At 56.6% G+C, this 22,764-nt stretch overlaps 1 protein-coding gene across 4 annotated transcripts; it reads left to right on the top strand.

The window, feature by feature from the left end:
- The first annotated feature begins 369 nt into the window (after positions 1-369).
- EDN3 (endothelin 3) lies at positions 370-22,418 on the top strand. Of its 4 annotated transcripts, none has more exons than XR_006595003.1 (5): positions 370-717; positions 1,345-1,633; positions 17,255-17,428; positions 18,366-18,459; positions 20,781-22,418. XR_006595003.1 is itself a non-coding variant. In XM_023251053.2 (5 exons), exons 1-5 carry the CDS (start codon positions 666-668, stop codon positions 20,815-20,817), a joined length of 630 nt encoding a protein of 209 aa, XP_023106821.2. In that variant the 5' UTR covers positions 374-665; the 3' UTR covers positions 20,818-22,418. The 4 variants fall into 4 exon arrangements, 2 of the variants coding, with proteins under 2 accessions (XP_023106821.2, XP_023106823.2); XR_006595004.1 differs by having other exon boundaries at positions 20,777-22,418; XM_023251053.2 differs by having other exon boundaries at positions 374-717; positions 18,382-18,459.
- Positions 22,419-22,764: the final 346 nt, after the last annotated feature.

Raw genomic sequence — 22,764 nt, 5'->3', positions numbered from 1 at the left:
TGTCACTGGGCGACCACGGAGAAATGCTGCTCTCCAGGAGACCCTGAGATAAAAGATAACAGCCTTCCGGCGCGCGGCCGTTAATCGCCGGCAGCGCTCTGCGGTGGGAGCTGCAGGTCCCGGGACAGCGAGGCGGCGGGGGGCGAGGGGGAGCGCGCGCGGGTGCGTGTGCACACGCGCGCGTGTGCGCGAGCGTGCGCCGCGCGGCCTCCCGGCCCCGCCGCGCCCCCCCCCCCCCCGCCCCCGGCGCGCCGCCCCCGCCCCCGGCCGGCTGGGTGCGCCTCGGGCCGCCGCGCCGCCCGCTCCCCCCTCCCCGCCCCCCGCCCCGGCGCTGGGAGGCGACCCCCGGCGCGCCCCGGGTTCAAAGGCCCCGCGCGGCAGCCCCAGCCCCTCCGGGGGGCGGGGAGGCGAGGGGGTGGTGCGGGCGCCAGAAAAGCCCGAGCCCACAGCCGGCCCGGCGCGGCGATGGGCAGCGCGCTCTGACGCGTGTGAGCGGCGCAGCCAACTCCCGGCCGGGGCGCGGGGCGCAGCGAGCGAGCGAGCGAGCGAGCGCCGGCCTCGGACCCCGCGGCCGGAGGGCGAGGCCGCCGCGCCGGGCCCAGCGCCCTTTCTCGGCCACAGGCGTCCGTGCCCCCGGCCCGGTGCCCCGCGCCCGATCGGGGTTCATGGAGCCGGGGCTGTGGCTCCTGTTCGGGCTCACGGTGACCTCCGCCGCAGGTAAGCGGGCGGGGCGCGGGCCACTCCGGGCGCGAGCGCACACAAAAGGACCCCCGGGCCGGGGGGGCGCGCGGGAGGGTGCGTGGTGGGGAGCGGTCCCTTGCCTGGGTTCGCCCCCCCCACCCCCGGAGGCGCCCGGGGGCGAGCTGGGGCCGGAGGTTGGGGGTGGGGGCCGAGCAGGGCACCGACCCCCCCCCCCCGGGGGGGGGCGCCTCTGGAGGTTGCGGCCCACCGGAAAACCAGAGATGCGGGCGGCCCCGCGGACCGGGTTGAAGTTTTCACGAAGTTGGGAACTTTTCAAAAAAGTTTGCCAACTGTTCAGAAACTGTGCAAAGACGATTGCAGAGTTTTCAACGGGCGCAAGTACCTTGCGGACTTTGCGGAAAGTGAAAATAGCTTGCAAGCTTTTCCCCGAGTCATGCACGCAACTCGTAAACTTTTCCGAAACTGTGCACGTAGCGTTTGCAAACTTTTCAGAACATGTGGCAGAGCTTGGAGGCTTTACAGAAAGTGCAGCAAGTTTGGTTGTCCCTCTCCCCCAGGCTCTTGGGAACGGTGGGGGTGTGAGTCGGGGGTGGGGGTGGGGGGTTCTGCACGCTCAGGAGCCCCTCCGTCTACCTCCTGCAGGATTGGTGCCTCGCCCCCAGCCTGGGGACGCTGGCAGGAGCGGCGTGCCTGGGGCCCCGCCTGCAGCCAGATCCGAGGGGGACATCGAGGACCCCGTGGCCACTACAGCAGTGCAGAGTCCAAGTCCCAGAAGCCCTGGGCAGGAGCAGGAGCCAGGGCGGTTTGGGGAACAGGCGCCCCAGGGGGGTCCTGTGCACCGCCGAGCGAGGCGCTGCACGTGTTTCACCTACAAGGACAAGGAGTGCGTCTACTATTGCCACCTGGACATCATCTGGATCAACACTCCTGAGTGAGTCCGCCCGGTCCTGGGTGGTGGGAAGTGATGACAGGGCTGGGGCCTCCCAGGCCCCGCCCACATCGTCGCCCCCCCCCCCCCCCCCCCCCCCCCCCCCCCCCCCCCCCCCCCCCCGAGCGCCTTAGCCCATTCCTGCCAGGTCAGCCGGGAGCCTGCCCGGGCACGGCCCCCAGCTCTCGCTGCCCCCCCACCCTGCCCCCCACCCCGCCGGTTCAGGCCGGGTCTGCAGGTCAGGGACGTGTCTCCTATCCCCTTTGAGGGCCTGGCCGGGAAGAAACCCAATCTCAGAGTTTCTGATCTGATGGAAGGGGGAGCCCTCCCTCCGAGAGAGGTGAGCTGGCCAGAGGGATTAGACACCTGAGAAGTCTTTCTTCGATTGAGGAAAGTTATCTCCTGCCCCAGGGGCTAAATGGGCCCCCCTGCCCCCCGACCCTGCCAGGCTCCAAGGGGTTTCAAATTCCTCGAAAGCAGCGTGCTCTCCAGAGAGCGCAGGGGTGGGCCTGGCAGGGCCCCGTGGAAACTTCCCAGGCAGGGTGAAATTCCACGGGCACCAGGCTCCTTTCTTCCTGGGGGTGCAGTGCCGACTTGTCCTTCCACAAGCTGGCCTCCATCACCCAGTGTCGCCCACCGCCACCTACTGCCACAGACGGCCTCCCCGTCTCCCCTCCGGCCCCTAGGGGCTCTTACTGTAGGACCAGGGCAGTACCACCTGGAGTCCTGGGGTCTGGAGTCCACCTTCCAAGGCCATGGGTAGAGAGTGCGCTCTGCCGTGGGAGGATTTGAGTGTCCCCCAATCACTTACTCGATTTGGGAATCTCCTTCTGCAGAAACATCGCCTTACACTCAGTAAAGAGGGCTTGACCTTGCTCTGGTCACCTGCCTCCTGGGCTTTGTCTCCCCCGAGCTCTGAAATCTGGGACTCCGTGTTCGGTTCCCCAGGTGTTCTTGGGATCTCTTGGGACTCCTGCTGGTGCCCTACTGGGGATTCCTGTCGAGGAGCTGGTGGTGAATGGGGACCTTTCGCTGGGAAAGGCGACTTTGCTGCTGTGTTTGGGGCCACCCCGATTCACGTCCCCCACGGCTTCCTTCATCCCCAGCCTCTGAGCACGCTAGGTGACAGCTTTGATGGGCTCACCCGCCACGCTTCACGAGTCCCTGCAGAAGGAGGGCACCGAGGAGGGTACCCCTGAGGGGTCGAATAGCTTTCAGACCAGGTGACAGGATCTCTAAGCACATCCGGGGTAGGTCTGGAAAGTGACCCCATTATGCCAGAGCGGCAGACGGGCCAGCTTCGCTGAACCACCTCGACACTCGCACGGGGGTCCCAGGCTCAGAAGGACCCACGCTCGGTTTCAGTCAACACAGGACTGCGTCTTGCCTTAGCCAGGGGCCCAAGCTGTGCATATAGAAGGAGAAAGGAGAGCCGACTGAATTAGGGGCAGCGGGCCTGGGGCAGAGGAGAGAGGGAGGGGGGCAGGAGAGGGTTCGGAGACCTCCCCCGTTCCCTGCTTGTCACCGGGCTCCTGGCCGCGGCTGGAGGCCTGATTGCTTGAAATGCGCCCAAGGGGCTCAGCAAACGCCCTCTGGTCTGTTGGCAGCCGTGTCTCGTAATTCCGAGTTGTCGCGTATGAAGCTGTGGGCCTTTGACTCTTTTAATGTTTTAGGGCGGCCGCCTTGCTGGCGTCCTCCCTCGCGGTTTGACCTCTTCCCCTCTTTCCTGACCCCGATTCGTTTTAAACACTAGGAAAGAAGGATGAACCATGGTGTTTGAGAGCTCTGTGTACAAAAACAGTGACAGCAGACAGATGGGCTGAAGTAAGACCAGCAAAATCGCTTTCATAGGGAAGCTTTCTCCAGACGCTCTGCGTCCTTCCTTCTTTCCCCACCAATCGCCTCGCCCGCCTCTCTCCTTCCCTTCCTTCCCTTCCTTCCTTCCAGAACTCTATAGATTGGTAGACAGGTCCGTAGACATCTCGGACAGGACGGGAACGTGAGAAAATGGGCTAGGGACAGGGGACGTGGGCCTTCGGAGGATGGAGGAAGGACACAGCCGCCGAGCTGAGCCAAAGGGGCGACGGTGGTGAGCAGCGAGGTCTTTTCCGGGTCCCCCTCCGTTCCTGCCCCCGCCTCCCGTGGCAGACCCTCCGGTCTGTGGAAACTTCTCCCGCGTGTGATGTGCATTCTGGCCTCGCCGCTGCGCCGGGAACCGCAGGGGCCTTGATCTTCATGCCTACGTCGAGAGTCTTGACTTTGGGTGACGTCGCGGCCCCTCGTGTTGCGTGAAAACAGACCCCACGGTCCTTCTCTGCCTCGGGAGGACATGGGCAGGCGTTCCGTGAGTGTGGTCGCTCGCGCCGTGTCCGAGGACCTGAAAGCTGCAGGTGGACCGTGCGAGGTACCGCCGAGGCCCCTTCTGCATCTTCGGTGGAAAGTCGACGTCCGGTGAGGGCTCGAGAGACCAGGTTCGCGAAGCATCTCGCGGGTGGAATTGCTGAGGGTGTCTGGCTCTGCCACAGACTTTAACGGGCTTCCTTCTTGCAGACTGAGCTCTGCGAGCGCTCTCTGCCGGGTGCTAGACATTCGGGACCGCCGGTTGGCTTTGCTTAGGTCCGGCCGCCTGGCGCTTCTTCCTGTCTTCGCCGTCACTGAGGTTCGGGTCTGCCGTGCTTCCTCCCACAAACAAGGCTTCTTGTTCCAGCGTGCGTGCACGCTCTCCAGAGGCCCGTGCCTCCCAGCAGACGCGTGCGGGAATGTGGATTTTTCTCGGGGGGGATGTGGCCCGTGACTTCCATTCAGCCTCTAGGAAGTGTGTGGCCGGCCCCAAAGAGGAACCCAAAGTGTCCTGGGCAGGTGCACTTCCTGGGCTTGTGGAGGCGCGGAGCCACGGCACAGGGTGGTCTTCGTGACTCCCCTTGGCCGTGTCGGGGAGCTTTCGCCCCTCCCCCGACAATCCCACCATCGCCCACAAAAACGGGAAAAAAACCTCCAAATCAGAGAAACACACGTCCCATCTTAGGATCGTGGAAAGCTTGCCAAGAATAAGATAACGGGGGAAGAGGTGGTGAGCAAGTAGCGTGTGCGCTTACACACGTGTACACACGGGGCCGTCCTCTGCGAGTGCTTGAGAAACAGAAGTGTCCTCGAGCCCAGTGGGGGATTGTGCTGGGGTCGCCAGAGAGAAAGAACTGATAGGACACATGTGTGTGTGTGTGTGTGTGTGTGTGTGTGTGTGTGTGTAGAGATGTCCGTGCAAGTATGTGCACATAAGCCCACAGGAGGCATTCTGGAGGCAGAATTCTTTCCTCGTCAGGCACCCCAGTTTGGTTTGGTTTTGTTTTTTTCCACTAAGGCCTTCGACTGATTAGCTGAGGCCCACCCACATTACGGAGGGTAATCTGCTTTACTCAAAGTCTGCGGATCTTAACCTTACATCTAAAACAAATACCTTCTCGGCAACATCTAGACTGGCACCTGACCGAGTATCGGTACGGTGGCCTGGCTAAGTTGACACATAAAATTAACCCCTCTGTTCCTCCCACTCTGTTCCCGAGAACTGACGGCACCTGCCGTCTGTTCATCGCTCCAAGGACATAGTGAGGGAGAGGCGTTGTGTGCTGTGATGGGGAGCGTGTTTTCCAGACGCAGCTCTGGGCCACGTGAACCGACCAGGGGGAACGCATTTATGAAGCGGGCCGTGCGGATGCGTGCAGTCTCGACTGTGGCGGAAAATCTGGGATCTACGGCCCCTGCTCGTGGGAAGGCACCAGACGCAGGCACTCTGCCCTGTGTCCTGGCTGGCTAGCGGGCTGACTTGGGTGCGGTGACCCTCTCTGAGCGCCCCCTGGGTAAGGTGCCAGCGCCAGTGGGACCCTGGGGTGGTGGCCTCACAAGATGACCCGCCCGCCACCCTCGCTGCGTCAAAGCCTGCCACGCTGACTCGGCCCAGCGGGAATGACGTTTGTGTTGGGTTCTTTTCCTCTCCCAAAGAAGTAGAACAAAAACGATGATGAGGACGGTAATTAAAAAAACACTTGAACTTGCATTTTAACGTATTTAAGCACAAAAAGGCAACGCTGCCTTCGTCGTTGCCTCCTTTGTCGTTCAAGAAGGTCACGTTCACGTTTGCAAGAAGGCGCATTCCACGCGTTAGACCGTCCCAGGGAAATGGACGCACTTGGGACCCCAGCCTCCTGCCGATGCGAGGCCCGCTGCCCACCCGCGGTGCGATCGCCCGCCCCCTGAGTCGGGACTGGGCGTATTGTCGTAGGGATGCAGCTGGTGAGGCGGAGGGTCGGAGTGTTTCTGGCCGTCGTGATAATCACAGCGACACAGACGATGACGACGGTGGCGGCCAACGTTGACAAAGACCGACTCCCGTGTGTAAAGACGTGTGACAGTGACGCCAGAAGGGAGAGGGGACACGGACTATAGTGAATATATCGCCAAGACACGACCATAAAGATAACGGTACCACCTCTAGGCCGGGGCCAGTGCCTCCTGCCATGCCCCATGCTGCGGTTGGGGGGCGCCAGTGAGCAGAAAGTTCTTGCTCAAGTAAGGCTGAGGTCACCTCCTTGGACCGCCGCCGCAGGTCTTGCCTGGCCTAGGAGTGGGAGGTGGGGAGGGGTTAGCACTGAGCGAGCCGCACCATCTCCAGCCCTCAGTGGCGCTCCTAGAAGGTCTAACTGGCATTGCGTTAGCACAGGGTTGACAGACCTGGGGGTAAAGGTGTGCCTGGCTGCCTCCAGCTGCCGATAAGCGGTTTGATAAGGACACTCCGGCCAAAGGTTATTCCAGGCTCCGTGAGACTTGGTTCCGCCCTTTCGGCCCCTCCTTGCTTTCTCTTGCTTCCCTGTCCCCTTGGTAAATCATTGGAATGTTTGGGGCTTGGCATTCTGTGTAGGCATTGGCCTGGGGCTCCCCTCCGTTAGTGGGGAGGTGGGGACAGCCACCGGGGTCTGTCATTTCAGGATAATGTGAACGGCCAGTTTGGAACCTGTTTGTTAAGTGCCTCATGGCGAGGTCTCCGTAAGGGGTCTGTCCGCGTTCTCCTGTGCTCGCCCGAGTAAACGCCGGGCCTCTGGTCTGCGGGGACGACCCTGCCCAGGAGCCGAAGGGGCTCTGCCAGGAAGCGATCCAGGAGACACTCTGCGCGCTGGTTTACAGAAAATAATTCGCCTTGCGCCTGCGAGGAGGACACGGGAGAGAAGATGCTGTCGGCCAGACTGGACGTGAGTTTGAACCGCTGACGGTTTTGCTTGACTTTGTGAGCCTTTCTCCCCGTGGGAACCGTGTCTGTCTCCTTCGAAACCTGGTAAATGTTCAGATCCAAGTTTTGAGTTCAGGTACCGTGTCCCTGGGGACACTTCACGGCAAGATACGTCTTTAGGAGTTGAGGGCCTTGGGGCTAAGCCTGTTTGTTGGAGAGGTCGGTGCACGGAAGGTGACCTCACTGTAGGGGCCGCTGGGCCCCAGAGCCCCTTTCTGTGCCCCGGGGTGGGTGTGAGTAGGCCGGGGGGTGGGGTGCAGGGGCAGAGACGGGCTCGGTCAAAGCGCAGCAGATCCCCGCGATGACAGGGGCTCCAGGCGCGGGGCAGTTTGCTTTTCAGCAAGAAAGCGTGGAAGGAAAGGCGTGACCCCGTGTGACCCCGGGGGGGCGAATTTGGGTCTCTGCTAGATGAAAGGGACCTCACAGCTGGGAACTTGGCCTTAAATCTGAAGGCAGGTGAAAGGCTCTGACATCTCCTGTCTGGTTTATTCCTGCAAGAATTTAAAACAAAGGAAGCCGGGAAGCAAAAGGCGCTTTCCTTCAGGAGCCCCTGTGGCTGTGCTGGGGCCTCGCTCGGCTTTTCTGCTCCAGCGCCCAGGCCCGGGCCCCCTGGGGACCCGCCGCACCGCCGCGCACACCCCCAGGCGGCCCTGCGCGAGAGGCACTCCGCCTTCGGCAGGAGATGATCTCTCATTTCTGTGTCACCTGTCAGATGGAAACGTGGTGCCGTGAAATGGGACACGCGCACTCTTGCCCCTACTGGGGACAGGAAGGGAGAGCCGTCTTACTGCCAAGGGAGGGCCGCGTGTCCGGACAGAGTTTGGGATGTAAACTCCTGCCCACCCAGCAAGTGTCCCTCGAGCGGACCGACAGCGGGACGGGGTATCTGTCTGCCTCTCTCAGCTGCCCCAGCTTGGAGCCTTGGGGAGGCCAGAGCTTTTGGAGAGCTTGTCCAAGGGTGGGAGGTGCAGACCTTCCCTTCTTCTATGGGCTGCTCAGGCCCGACCGGGCGGGAGGCCTCGACACACAGTAACCCCAGAACGGGGCAGCCGGGGAGCCCTGTGTCCCAGCCCAGCAATTTACAGAAGGAAACATTAAGGCCAAAGTGGCAATGGGGCAAATGGCCCATGGCGGGGTGTGTGTCCGGGGGGGGGGGGGGACAGCTCCACCCACGCCTCGGGGAGCGTAAAAGTTCTGCCAAAGGTCAGAAGCAAGTCAGCGAGACAGCAGAGGTGTGTGTATCTCTCCTGGACTGTTTCCACGGGTGTTGGGCGGGGTCGAGGATGGAGTGAGGCCGGTGACATCCCTGAAGGTGTGCCCAAGCGTCCGTCGTAAAGGTGAATGAATGTTAATGCGGTATTTAAAAAAAAAAAAAATTAAAGCAAGAAATTCATGATCAACAGAGCATCAGCATTTGTAATAAAGGCAGGACTGACGTCGCTTACCCGGCCTGCCCCACTCGCCTTGCCCTGACCCCAACATTGAGTTCTCGGTTGGCGGTAAAGCCCGTGTCTCTACAGGGACTCAGTTATTCTTAGTTTGTGATAAGTGGCCGATGGATCAGGGCTACCAAAAGGACATGACCCAAGGACGCAAACAACTAGATCAGGAGGAAAACGAGTCTTTATTATAGCTGCGCTGGAGAGTAGGTCTTTGTTCAGTCGGATTTTCCATCCTTACGGTGAAGTTTCCTGAAAATTAGCAAAAGCGTCTTCTCTTACTGTGGATTCTTTAAGGGGATGTGTGATGGCGTCTGTATTTTCTTTTTTTATCCCTCTGCGAATACCCCTCCATCCCTGAAAAAGGATCTGCTCCTTAGGTTACCTCCACTGTTTCCACTGCTGGGAACTATTTTGAGCCACATCTGTGTGGCTTTGCATAAACTTGTAATGAGGCCGTGCCAGACAGACGTGGAATTGCCCACATTTGCCCCGGAATCCGTTAGGGTCACGGGGGGCTGGGGAAGGAAACCCCACGTGCACGCTTTCGGGCCGTACGAGACGGAGGGGAAAACACGCATCTGCAGGGTTCCGTAGATGGCTTCGCGCCCCACATAGCGGAAGGCTTTGTCTCCCCGACTTCCGTTTTGAGCCGTAACTCTCGAAAACCTCACAGCACACCATAAGCACGGAGCGTTTTTCTGCTCCCCTCTCCTTGGACCCCTCGTGCCTCCAGATCCCCTTCCATGGGTGTGTGCTGTGTTTGGGAAGAATGCGCCTGTGTCCCAGGGAGCAGGTGCTGTGATAAAGTCTGTGGCTTCGGTGTTATTTTTCAGCTTGTTTAGGTGGGAAGAGGACACAAGACATGTAAACAATCTAGGCCAACGCGTGGTGGTGAGACCCTGGAGTCTGTTGGGGGACAGGGACCCCGCCGCCCCGCCATTTAGCTGTGGTTTTATTGCTGGGGTGAAAGGTCGGGACTGCTCCGGCCAATGCTGTTTGGAGACGGGGTGATGCAGGTGTTTGGGGATCTCTAGGTGGAGTATGGAGATGGACAGACATTTCCAGAGGTCCAGCCAGCCCTTTCCTTTCTCAGGCTCAGAGGAAAGGTACTCCCCGGGGGCTCTCAGTAAGCTAGTCTTCCGTTTGGACCAGAGACCTGGGTCAGCCTAGCGACCCTCTGGAGTCCCCTCTGGTGCCTCAGCCATTGATGCAACTGGCTTTTCCGTCGTGCCACTGGTGTGGCCAGCGGGAGCTCTTGTCAAGACAGAGGTCTTTCACTTCGAGGAATCCGGACACCCCTTCTCTCCAGGAAAAAACCCTCCAGGATGGGCCAGTTGAGGGCAACAATAGAAGTCCGATAAGTCAGCCGAGAAGGCAGTACGTTTGGGAGATGGGGCGTAGCCCAGAAAGAACGGCTCATTTAGAAGTCACGCCTTCCTTCCTCTGTTCATTCAACACGTACCTATTACTGAGATAATTGAGGTGTTACTGAGCAGCATGCTGAGCCAGATGCTACATCTGTGTGCGGAAGTGAGCAAGACAGAAATGATCAGTGGTTCCGGTTGGAGAGGCCCAGTTAATTCCGATCAGGAGGGACAAGAAGGAAGCCAGTAGAGATGTAGAATCGACCATCATTCTTGGGTCTTAGTGATGGGGGTCAGCCCTTCGCAGACTCTGAAAATGTCTCTTATTCTCGTAATACTCCCAAACAAACAGCCAAGTCCTGGATAAGCTCAACTTTTTTTTTTTTTTTTTTGGGTGGATGAGTGTCCTAAAAAATAGTTAACCACCAACACACAGCACATTGCTGACTTTTGATATTTCTTTAAAAAATTTTTTTTTCAACGTTTATTTATTTTTGGGAGAGAGAGAGACAGAGCATGAACGGGGGAGGGGCAGAGAGAGAGGGAGACACAGAATCGGAAACAGGCTCCAGGCTCCGAGCCATCAGCCCAGAGCCTGACGCGGGGCTCGAACTCCCGGACCGCGAGATCGTGACCTGGCTGAAGTCGGACGCTTAACCGACTGCGCCACCCAGGCGCCCCTGACTTTTGATATTTCTAAACACTGGAGGATCACTGGCTGTTTTCGAGGCTGCGGGAGGAGGATCTCCACACGGGCTGGTGGCCGGGCGAGCGGTCCGCCTTGGGGTCTTTCGACGCTAAGATGCAAGGATTTTCTGCAGGGGAAGCAGAGCTACAGATTGCCTGTTCATTGCACGTTGTTTGTGAGCGTAAGATTTGTGTCGTCCCCTTTCGAACCAGAAGACACGTGTGTATCTTCTGCTTGTATAACAGGGTCGCTGAGGAGCTGTATTTCCTGGTCTGTTTTCTTTCCTGGAGGCCGGAAGGGCCCCCTGGGGGTTGTCTGGCACGAGGCCTGGCCCGCAGCAGACTTGCACAAGCATTTGACGGGTGGACGGGGGATCGATTCGCTGGAGGCGAAGGCTTCCGAGGTGGTCAGCTGAGAGTCTGGGGCTCGGCTCCGGGCATCTTGAAACGGAGGAGAGTGAGTGGTCCGCCTGCTTTAACCTGCCCAAAGCGCGGCATGATTCAAAGCAAACATTTCATAGTGGGCACACCTGGAGGGAAAGGACTCCAGCCAGCTTAGTTTGCTGGGTTTTGTCCTGACTCTGAACCCACTCTTTTGTGCTTTGTTGCGACGGAGAAAATTTCCGGCAGCTGGAGACACTCTGGGTCTTCCTGTTGAATCCAAGAGGTCACGGTCACTTCAGTCGCAAGAAAGTGAGTTCCGGATCAGCTGGCCGTCACTGGTCACCAGCCACAGAAACCTAGTCTAGACTAATGTGGCATAAAGGACATTTATTGGAAGGACACAGACTGAGAAGAAGAAGCGTCAGAAGCAGGAGGGGGACCGGGACTGTGGGCCCAGGGGCTCAATGGGATGGACAAGGCAGCGTGGGGCCCCCTGGGAAACGGTAGCTTTCTGATCTCGTGTTGCCCCACTCGGGCGTCTTGGGAGAGACAGGATCCCATTTGTCCAACTCGGGTCACCTGCTGAGTCCTCAGGGGCAGGTGAGGCACATTGATGGACAGTCTCGCCGAGACCTCACACGGGAGGGAGGGATAATCCCCCAGAGGAAAGGTAGGCGCTTAGATTCCAGGAGACAAACGCAACCAAGCTTGGCCTCAGGCTCTAGAGGATTCCAGGCTTTCAAGTCCTTTAAGAGGGGTCCTCCTGACTCTGGGCTTGCATCCCCCCTGCCTTCTCACCTTTGGGCTCAGCAGGTGCACTGGGTGCTCGTGGAAGAGAATGGCCATAGCCCGTGGCTACTCTCTCCTGTCTTAACTGGTCCAGAGTTCTTTCTTCACAGTTCTCCCCGGTTAGGGGGACCAAGGCAGTGAGCGAAGGTAGGTCACACTTTCTTCCTTGCCCAAGAAGACATTCCTAAGCTCGGGACTTGCCTTCTGTGGAAGGAAGTTCGGGAGACCTGAGATGGGGCGGTTGTTAGAAGGCACACTGGGGTTGAGAAGTGGTTTCTCCGGGGAGTGGCGGGAGGTATCTGATGACCGGGTGGGCTGCGGGGTCGGCCGGCAGGGTCACACCTTCTGTACAGTATGTTCCCTGGGCCCAAGGGTGAATCTGCCTTTGCTCCCCCTTTCAGAAGGAAGAATGGGAGCAGAGGAAGTAGAGCCTCAAATTGACATTCCGATGGAAGTGAAAACAATCTGTTTGTGTCAGAGACTGGAATGTGGGCTTTTTAAATTGCAGACGGCTCTATTTATAAAAATGGTATCGAGGGCTGATTTTGTCACTCTGTGACATGTGTGTCCTGTGACCTGTCTGACCCGGTGCTATGGGACAGGCCACCAGACTCAGATGCCCACGAGGGCCGGACCCGTAACACAAATGAGCAGAAGGAAAGGTGTTTGCAGGGATTGGGGCAAAATAGAGCGTTCATGCCCCATCTCTGACTTTGTCACTAGGCTTGTGATGACGGTTGAGCCATGTCGGGGATTGGGGTTGGTGTTGACACAGCCTCTAGTTATCTGAGAGAAGCTGGAAATCGGGATGTTCAATTTCATAAAAATTGTCAAATGAAAAGAAAAACCCTCTGTTGATTGGATGAAACCCATAAATTGCCAAATTGCCAACCCCTGTGGTGGATTAAAGCTGTGTGTGAACAGGGCCACCTTGTCTTGTCTGTCTTGTTCATGGATGTTTACCCAGAGTCCAGTCCAGTCTGATATTTGCTGAATGCTGCTCAGTGGGGTGGGGGGAAAAAACTGGGTTTTCAATGACAATTTGATAAACTTTCCTGGGAGATGAGAATTTGGTCAGTGAATCTCTTTCTGCTGCTTCTGGCTGGCCCCTGCGAATGTCTCTATCCCTCCTTTAAAGTTCAGGTATAGGGGCGCCTGGGTGGCTCAGTCAGTTGAGTGTCTGACTGCGGCTCAGGTCATGATCTCGCGGTTCGTGGGTTCGAGTCCCGCGTCGGGCTCTGTGCCGACAGCTCGGAGCCTGGAGCCCGCTTCGGATTCCGTGTCTCTCTCTCTCTCTCTGCCCGTCCCCTGCTCGTGCTCTGTCTCTCTCTCTCTCTCTCAAAAAATAAATAATAAAACATTAAACAAAATTTAAAGTTCAGGTATAGAAGCCAGTTTCCTAATCAGAAAGATGGAGATAACAAATCCATTTATATGAGAAGGCAACACTGAACTTAAAAACAGAATCTTGGGGCGCCTGGGTGGCGCAGTCGGTTAAGCGTCCGACTTCAGCCAGGTCATGATCTCGCGGTCCGTGGGTTCAAGCCCCGCGTCGGGCTCTGGGCTGATGGCTCAGAGCCTGGAGCCTGTTTCCGATTCTGTGTCTCCCTCTCTCTCTGTGCCTCCCCCGTTCATGCTCTGTCTCTCTCTGTCCCAAAAATAAATAAAAAAAGTTGAAAAAAAAAAAACAGAATCTTAAAAAAAAAAAAAGGCAATTTTCCTTATTTTAAAAACTTCTTGCAGAGAAAAATCAAGCGCTTCCTGTGCGCTGTCCCCCCCTGTGATAAACTTTCCTGGGAGATTAGAATTTGGTCAGTGAATCTCTTTTTGCTTTTGGATTTGGATTTGGAAGTTTAATATTTAACAACATTCGTAGATGACATTTAGGAAAAAGTGGTAAATAAGGAACACCGTGATAAATAACACTGGCACCGCCGTCCCCCATCAATAAGGAACGTACGTAGGTGGCGGGACAGCTTATTGCACAGACAGACACCATGTGAGATGCCGCGTGTGAAGGTACGCCGGAAGGGTGTTCTGTCTTGTCTAAGAGCATTTGGATTGATCTTCTCGTCTGCGTCTCCTTTGTGTGGAGCTCTTGTGTTTTAACCGAAACCCGAACAGAGGAAAGAGCTGCCTACTTTTTGCAAAGGACCGCCTTCTCCCAACCCTGCTGTTGAGCAGTGGGCTAAACCAACTGGCCAGAGAGGGTGCTGGGCAGGGGTTCTGAGCCGAGCGGACTTCATTTTCATCGGTCCACCATTATTAGGTGCTTCCAATTCGCTGTTCCAGAAACGTTAAAAAGTGCGAACGGGCACCGAGACGAGTGAAACCCAAGTGCTTGTTGGACGGGCCGTGTAGAAGCACAGAGCGGCCGGAAGGAAGCACAGCAGAGGACGGCACTGCTGCGCCTTATGGCGCTCTGGCCCCTTACTTGCCCGTCTTTATTGCTTGCTCACACATCTCAAATGCAGGCGGGGTGGGTGGGAGTTTCCTGCCTGCTAACAACTCACTTGAATTCCCAGACCAGATGAGTAACAATGAGAGCTATTGTTAGTTTACTGCTAGCTTTTTGCTGACTGTTTCATTATGTAGTGCAGCGTGTCACTCAGTCTGTCCAGCAGCCCTTTTGTAGGTCAGGAAACTGTCAAGAGGGTGGAGTGATCATCATGTAAGTGCTTGACGACATAAAATGCAATCACCAGCTCAGCTTTCTCTGTGCTTTGTGTACCTGGCACGTACCCGTATATATTGGCTTATAACGTCTCCTTGACCTGGTTTCGTAGCCCCGGAGTGTGTGAACTCCTGAAGACCTTCCTGTATCCCCATCACGCTTAGAATGATGCTAGGGACATATATATACGTACGTATGTTTTGTACGCGTATATATGTAATGCTTGACAAATGTTGGAGATTCTCATGAATTTGTATATATATGTATGATATCTATATGTAATATATATGTATAACACATGTGTACATTATACACGTATTTGTATAATGCTTGGCAAATCTCAGAGATTCTTTGTAATGAGTTTGTGGTTATCGAACCTTTTAGGTTGAGAGGATCCTGTCTTATCAGACTGGATTCTCACAACTCCTCCCATTTGCTCGGCCTCGTGCTGGGTCCGTGGCAGGTACGGCAGAAGAGACCAGACTTCTCCTCTTGAGGAGCTGGTGAGCCACCTTTAGATCTGGGCCCTCGGGTCCCCTGCGCTGGGCCCTCTGGGCTACAGGGCTGCCTCTGGCCCTCCTCTGGCCATGTCTCCTACCCCATCCAAGGAGTCTGTGGGACTAAGCGTGTACCTCTTCTAGACCGTGTTCCAGGTGTTCAGGATCCTGGAATCCTTTACCCAAATGTCCCCAAGCCCGCTTCCAGGGCCCGTGCGGGTATCTTCCGGAGTCTGGCACCCAGGGATGGCACAGGGCTCCAGGCACATCCCCCAAGGTCCATAGTGTGGCCAGGGGGTGGATGAGGCCCCCTTGGTGTGCGGCTGAGTGGGATGGAAGAGAAGGTGTGAACCTCCTTGGGTGACCACGCTCCAACACAGCTCCAGGATTCCTAAATTCAAGCCCAGACGTCCAGGGTGTTTTGAAGCCATGTTTGTTCAGGTAGGAAGGTAGAACTATCTTACTTAAGAGCTTATCAGGTTAATTTAAAACCTTCAGATTGTCGGCCCATGCCTCCATTGGAACTGGAGCCTGGTTAGAGGCCGGCTTTTCTGGGGTCTGGACCACCTTCTAAACCCTTCGTTTCTGCAGCCTCTACCCTCCCCAACCCGTCCTGGAGCTCAGCCAGCCAGCCAGGAGGGGGGGGGAGCATTCTTGGACCCCCAGGGCTTGGAGCAGGGGTTTCTAGGCCTAGGATGGGGGGGGAGGAAGCGGAGGGGGCAGTGTCTCTCTGTGAACATTCTTTGAAAATTGCAAGGACTCATTTGCATACGAGCTCCTTGCACTTGACTGCTGGGAAAGCGCTTAGCTTTGCTCTATTAACAAATACCATGTTGCCTTGTTTCCTTACTTGAAACACTTTGGAGTGTTTTCGCCGAAGTCGAGTGGCTGTGCACACGCAAATGCACCATCGGCTGACGGCAATTTTCAAAATCGGAAGTCTTGCTGTTGATGGAAACACGGGAGCGTTGTTACTCCTCGTGTGTAATTTTCACCAAGAAATGGGGACCGGGTTTAATGTCAACACTTTGAGACTTAAGGCGGCCCTATTACCGGAAGAACATACCTTTAGCCAGATCCCGCCTCACGACAGCCTCCGTTGTGCTGCCATCCCACTCCTGAGAAGAAATGGGATTTTAGCAAAGGTTCAGCTCAGAACGGGACTGGGTTCTGCTTGCTTTCTCCATTTTGCGAGCCGGTACCGAGGGCAGGAGGCAGCCACCTTCTACCCATTGGGAAGGAACCCGCCACAACGCGGAGCACAGACACAAGAAGATGAATGGGGAGGGGGCGCTCCTTTGCTCTGGCCTCCGACCCAGCGGGGCGGGACGTTGGAAGTGGGTTCCAAGCATCAGGTCGCGAGGGGGCGCTCCCACCCCCGCTCCGCCCCCACCACCCCGAAAAGACTCCATGATGTTGATGTGTGTTTCAAATTAAAGTAAATCCAATTTGATTTTATTTTGAGAATCCAGAGAGGATGTCAGAATCCCCTTTGAGGCGGGTGATTGGTGATGCTCCGTGGGGCTCACAGAAACCAAGGTGGCTCATCTTGGAAAACCAGGCCCTGTTGGAAAAGTAACTTTTGGCCACATAAGGTTTCTCTGGTTGTTAGCAATTTGTCCCCCAGTCCCGTTCAATGGTGCTAATGAGTTAAGCATATGCTTTTAATTTTTCCCACCACACTGCCGCCTGGCTGTCTTCCCCCTTCTCTGGAGAGTGATGGTTTGGATGTAGATGAGCATAAGGAAAAGACAAATGTTAATTGTTCCAAATGACACCGACAGCCTCGTCCAGCTCCAGCCGTAAGTGAGACAGGTAAACGTTTTCAGACTTCTAAATGAGATTTTTTAAAGAAGCCTTTCCCCAAGGACAGTTCCATCCTTGCCTCTGATGTTTGTGTATTCGAGGAAACCCGTGTTTGGAGGCCAGGATGTGTCCACAATGGCCATAATTACATTTGTGTATTCCCGTTGATGCAGACGGCGAGGCGATGTGCGCACACGAGAAATTGGCTGTTGGGCGGGCAGGGCACGGCCGGCCTCGGGCTGGGAGCTGGGCAGGCCTCTTACTGGTATGGATGACCGGCCCTGGGCGCTCGCCCAAGGACCGAGGCAGACCAGCGTGCGTGTCAGCCAGAATGTCAGTTTCCGGGGTCCGGGCCCAGGAAGACAACCCAGAACCGCCCTCGAAGGACCCGGGACTGGGGGCGCACCTCGAGTGCTGACACCTCCTCCCCCAGCGCCGCCCACCGCCCTACCCCCTCGGCCCCAGCCCCCTTGCTGGGGGCTTGGGGAAGACGGCTGAAAGGCTCCCTGCACAGGTTTCCTGAGACCCAGAGCATGGGGGACCACGGGGACACCAGTTCTCAAGGTGTCGCTGGACCCCACCTCTCTTGCTGGATCCACGGTCTCCTAGCCCTGGCCAGCTCCGCCCCCACGGATGCCCCCGGAGTGGGGAGGCCCGTGGCACTCGTCCACACGCGGCCCTGACACTGCTCTGTCCTTTGCAGACGGACCGTGCCCTATGGACTGTCCAACTACAGAGGAAGCTTCCGGAGCAAGAGGTCCCCGGGGCCGTTCCCGCAGAGCCCACAGCCGTCCAAGCGGACGCTGCGCTGCGCTTGCGTGCGGAGTCAGGACAGCGCCTGCCTGCACTTCTGTACCCGCACCCTGGCCGTCAGCAGGTACGACGTCCCCGTCACACTCACCCCCGTGGTGCTGCAGCTCCGGGGGAAAACAGGCTGGGAGAGTCTGACTGCCGCGCAGGGCGCGGGGCCTGGGGCAGGAGGGCTTGGGTGCGCCCTGGCTGGTGTGGTCCAGTGGGCCGCACACCGCACGTGGGTGCCCTTGGCTCCGGGGGTGGGGGCGGGTGGGTACCGCGTCCGGCCCCCTTGCTGCCTTTCAGAACAGAGCCCTCAACGTGGCCCTGGCCACGTCTGGTCTGCAGACACACTTGTGGACCGCACGGCAACTTTGCCAAAATCTCAGTGAGTTGCCAACATTTAAACGTTGAAGAATTACCCACCCTTGCCACACGCGTATTTTTAGCTTCTCGAAGAGCCGCAGATGGGACGATCGGGTCGCAGGAAGGCCCCGCGTTCCCTCCTGGCCAGTATAGGCTGGAACTGAGGGAGCCACTCACTTCTGAGGGAGATGTGCTGCGTCCATTCCCCTGTATTTGCACATCACCTCACTCTGGGGACTCCTTGAGTTTGAGACCCTGTAGCCCTAACTCTGGCTGCCGGAGAGAGGTTTGTGAATCGGTATGGACCCGGCTAAACGGGCAGACCGCGGGTTTGACGTGGGACGACCGTTGACACGGGCGTCCGCTCAATAGGCAGGTGGTGGCCTTAGTAGTCGGGGACCCAGGATTCGCTGTCGGAAACCCCAGGGCCAACTGCCTTCTTCTTCTTGACTCCTTAACATCTGATGAATAATTGAGGGAGTAGACGCTCTACTTTGGTAGAAGTCCACCCACTGGGGGCTCAACCTTCAGAAACCGTGCCTGAGACGTGGTCTTTGGGGAATGCGTTACCGTGCTCGTTGGTGGGGAAGAGCAGGTCCTGATCTGACGACCGAAAACCAGCCAGACAGAAGTACAGGTCGATTCATCCAAACCAGCTCTCTCTCCCCCCAGGAACTCAAGGACACCAGAAAATCCTGACGAAGAGGAACAGCCAGCCGGCGGTGCCGATGGAGGCCTGCGTCCGAGGAGGTGAAGATACTTTCTGAGGCGTCGCACCCTTGGGGACAAGGAGGACGTGAGGGTGGCGAGTGATCTGTCAGGGCAGCCGGTGGGAGCCCCACCACGCGTGGGGCGCTGCACCCACAGAACCGGGCCTCTGGTAGACTGTCCCTGGGGACAGAGCAGGCTGAAGCTGTGGTCACTGTCATTGCCCTGCCCCTGGCCAGACGCTCTTGTCACGGGAGTTGACCCCTTGCCTCCCTTGTAACTCGAGAGCAGTGACATCCGGCTCTGGGTTTCGCTGGGCCTGGACACAGCTTGCTGACCCTGCTGCTCGGAGACACCTCCTCCCCCCTCCCCCCCCCCCCCCAGCCCCGCCGCCTTCCCTGCCCAGGCTCATCTACCTGGGCCCATGTTTCACTTTTCCCGAAGCAACGTGTGGTCTTTACCACCCCCCACCCCCCACCCCAATCATTTCTTGTTTTCAGCAGCTGATTCTGGATGGGGGCTGAAACCTGGCAGCACACGGTCTATGTCCCCCAGTCGGGCTTATGATTTTCTTTTTTAACCTGCTTGTCTTTTTTGTACGAGAGATTCTGAGGGTTTCCTGTAGCCAGACTCGGTTTACTTGTCATTCTATCAATCAGAAATTGTTATTAGTGGCTCGCCTACACATGTGCAATGGGACGGTAATTTATGTCCATAATAATAGCCTGGAGGTGGCTTGGGTTCCTACAGGGACTGATCAAGGGGAGATTAAACCCTGCTCAGCATACAGGAGGCTTTCCAAATCGGTGGCAGTCGCTTCTAGTCGTCCGGAGAGATCCGTCAGCATCTGTAATACGAATGGAGAGGAGGGGGGCGGGCGAGGCGGCAGAGAGAGGCCCCGGGAGAGCGTGAGTCAGGCCCCAGCTGGTCCCTGCTTTGCCTCTTTTTGCTTTGTTCTCTCTCCCTCACCCCAAACCCACGCTCCTCTCGGCGAGGACGGGCTGTGATTAAAACCATCCATCCTTTACATCATTTATTCATTCACTCATGCATTCATTCAGCAAAGATGTGTGGTGCACCTGCGACATGCCGGGCAGCGCTCTGGAAGTCGGGGACGCGGGAGGGGACGAGGCGGAGGGGCTGCGTTTGCGGAACTTACAGAATGTGGGGAGATGACCGCAGACAAATACACTCGTCCCCCCTCCCCCATGGGGGCTTCGTTCCAGACGGACCACGGACACGCCCATAGGTACTGCATTTTTCCCTACACACACACACACACACACACACACACACGCACACACACACACCTCTACCAGGACGTCGCATTGATAAATCAGCCACAGGGAGAGAGTAACTATGATACCTGGTCATAAAGTAGGACAAGTATGGCAATCTCCTGTAATAAAAGTCACGTGAGTGTGGTCTCTCTTTCTCTCCCAAAACGTTGGGTTTGTACTCACCCCCCTTGTGACGAGGAGAGGTGGTAAAATGCTGCGTGAAGATGTGAGTGAGCTGAACACACAGGCCTGTGACACAGCGCGAGGTTACTGTTGTCCTCCTGATGCTGTGTGGGAAGGAGGAACATCTGCTTCCGGGCCGTGGTTGACTGTGGGTAACTCAGGAAAGCAGGGTCGGGACAGGAAGTGCCAGGGCTGGGGGTTGCAGTTTGGGATTGGGTGGACAGGGCGGTCTCCTTGGCAGAATGATCTGCAGGAAGTCAAGGGGTGAGCCAGGGGGATGATGAAGGGGAGGAGAGTTCAGAGAGGGAGAACAGTAAGTGCAAAGGTCCTGTGGTAGGAATATGCTGGGTCTGTTCAAGGAAGGCCAGAGAGCCCCGCACGGAAAAAGCGTGAAGTTGCTTTTGCTGTCGCTGCTCTTAACTGTTCCGCTGAACGTCCAGAAGGTGAGGAAGCACGCACACGTGTCCCCACTGGGGCCTGGAAAGGAGACTCTTCCCAGGTTTTCACGATTCACGTAAAGCTCCCGTAAGAAGCTTTACGTGGGAAGAAAAGTCTTTTCTTATAAGCCATGGTCCCTGCTTTCTTGCAAGACTCGACTTAATAATTCCCAGATAAGCATTCTCAGATTGGAAGCTGCCACCGTCCTGAGCTCGTGATAATCAAAGACGGAACCAGGCTGTGGGGCACCTCCCAGCGGCCGCCTCTGCTGGTGTGATTCATTCACACCTTCCCGGGTGGGTGGCAGGCTCTGAAATTGCCACGAAGCGCTGGTGGGAAGGGTCACTTCAGAGCAGGGGACAGGGCTAGAGAGGGAGCTGAGAGATGTCCCCTTTTCCAGCCGGTAAGCGCTCTCCTTCATAACGTACCTCTTTTTCTCTTTTGCCCCTTTCTCCAAGATAGGCTGAAGTCCGGGACCGACCAAGCGAGCAGGCCTTAGGCCTCTGGCATCACGTGCTTGCCCGGCGGTGGGCCCCCCGCGCTCTGCCTCCCCCTCTGCTGTGTCAGGAACCCCTGCGGACACAGGCCAGCAGCACCCCATTTCTGGGAGGCCTCAGTTTCCGCCTCTTCCCGGTTCACGTTCCCAGCCTCTTGGAGGACCAGGAATGAGTTTTGCCTGGTGGGGGGAAAACCCACTCAGAAGGTCCGCACTTAACAGTACACCCCTCACCCAAGAATGCCCCAGCCCCAACGACCCGGTTTCTCTAATGGGTAAAATGATCCCAGATGTGCCCCAGAGCCTGACGCCCGCGGCTCGGGTTTCATGCAGGAAATTGTTTTTGGAGCGCCGTGGCACATCCAGCCGCTTGCTCGCTTTTGACTTCTCTTGGAGTATAAGTGGGCTCCAGGCTGACTTTGCAAATGTAAACACGCGTCCCCTTATAACCGATGCGGCGGGAGCATGCGACGCTCCCGTCCTGACATCCAGAAGGCACGCGCTGTGGGCTAGGGAGGGCGCCAGGCGTCGATTTTGAATGCGGAGCGTAGCTTTGCAGGAGTTGAGGACTTTGAAGCTTCTAGGAGGATTTAGACAGCGATTTTCAGGTGTGCACGGTACCCACTAAAAGAATGTATCTTTGAGAAAGAGAGGACGAGAGAAAAAAGAAACCTCGATGTTTGTGACGAGAAAAGAAGAACACGAGTATGTGTGGGCTTTGAACCCCGACACGTGCGGCTGCGAGCCTGTCCTCGATCAGGTGACCTTCTGAGCCCTCTGCGGACAGGCAGGCCAGGCACTTCCCAGAGAGCCGCAGTAAAAGCCGCCGGCCTCCCCTCTAGGCCATTTGGGTGAATATTTGCTTTCATGAACAAATGTGGATCTTGGGGGAACGGCTTCAAAATAAGCCACGAATGCAAACTCTTTGTAAATTATGTAAATTCCTATTTATCTATGTAATTGGCAACCACTGGGGATTGTAACGCCCCGCAGGTCGCGATCTGTTTCCGCTGTGCTTTTTACGGCCGGCCCAAGATTACCGTGCGTATCCGGCGAAGTATTTGGTGCCAACGTCATTGATGCAGACGCCCCCCCCCTCCCACACACACACACCCGCCCCCAGCTGGCAGAGAGATGAGAACCCACATGGGAGGCATGCCCAGGTCACCACGCGGGGAAATTTAAGGTGGTGAACGACAGAGCGTTGGCCTCGACCAAATGCTAAATTCTGTGTGCGTTATTTCATGAGCTCTTACGGATAGAAAAGGAGTACCTATCACCCGGAAAAGGAGGGCAGTGCTTTGCTAGCAGGACTGTGTACAGTTTAGAGAAGCAACTATTTATTGTGAAACTCTTCATTTCGATTCCTTTATGTGGATCTGTTCAAAGTAAAGCCACTGTGTATATATAGACAGACTTTAAATTGTGTTCTGGATCCAAACGCATATTCCTTAGAGCTTGAGTTACATTTTTAAAACGCATAGGCACCGTTTGGCTCTGTGGCAGGATGCTATCTTGGAGAGAAATTCATCCGTTGTGCTAACACTCAGAAAATACTAACTGTCAAATGCATAATAAAAAAAAAATCTAGAAGTTTGCTCTGATTTGTGGGTTCTTCTCGCTGGTGTTCTATGCCTGGTTACACATCAACTTTTCATGGACCTCTGGAGAGCATGGAGGGAGTTATAGTCCAGGAAGTAGAATCCATCCAAAGTCAATTATGGAGGGAGGCAAACAAGCGCTGCTTGGATTTTAAGGAAGGAGTGGGATTTGGGGACCATCCGAGGAAGAGAAACAACCCAAGGTGGTTTCGGAAGAGAGAAATTTGGGGAGAGAACTGGCTCCTTCCTCTGGCACCTGTCCCGTTCACCTTGGTGGCACCGCAGAGGCCATGGGAATGCCAGAACAGGAGTCCGGGGACAGAGCGGTCACGGTCAGCAACCTGCAGTT

Source organism: Felis catus, chromosome A3 (genome assembly GCF_018350175.1).
Source record: "Felis catus isolate Fca126 chromosome A3, F.catus_Fca126_mat1.0, whole genome shotgun sequence".
Lineage (NCBI taxonomy): Eukaryota > Metazoa > Chordata > Mammalia > Carnivora > Felidae > Felis > Felis catus.
Note: the sequence above shows the minus strand (reverse complement) of the source record. Positions and strands in the feature narration are given on the sequence as shown.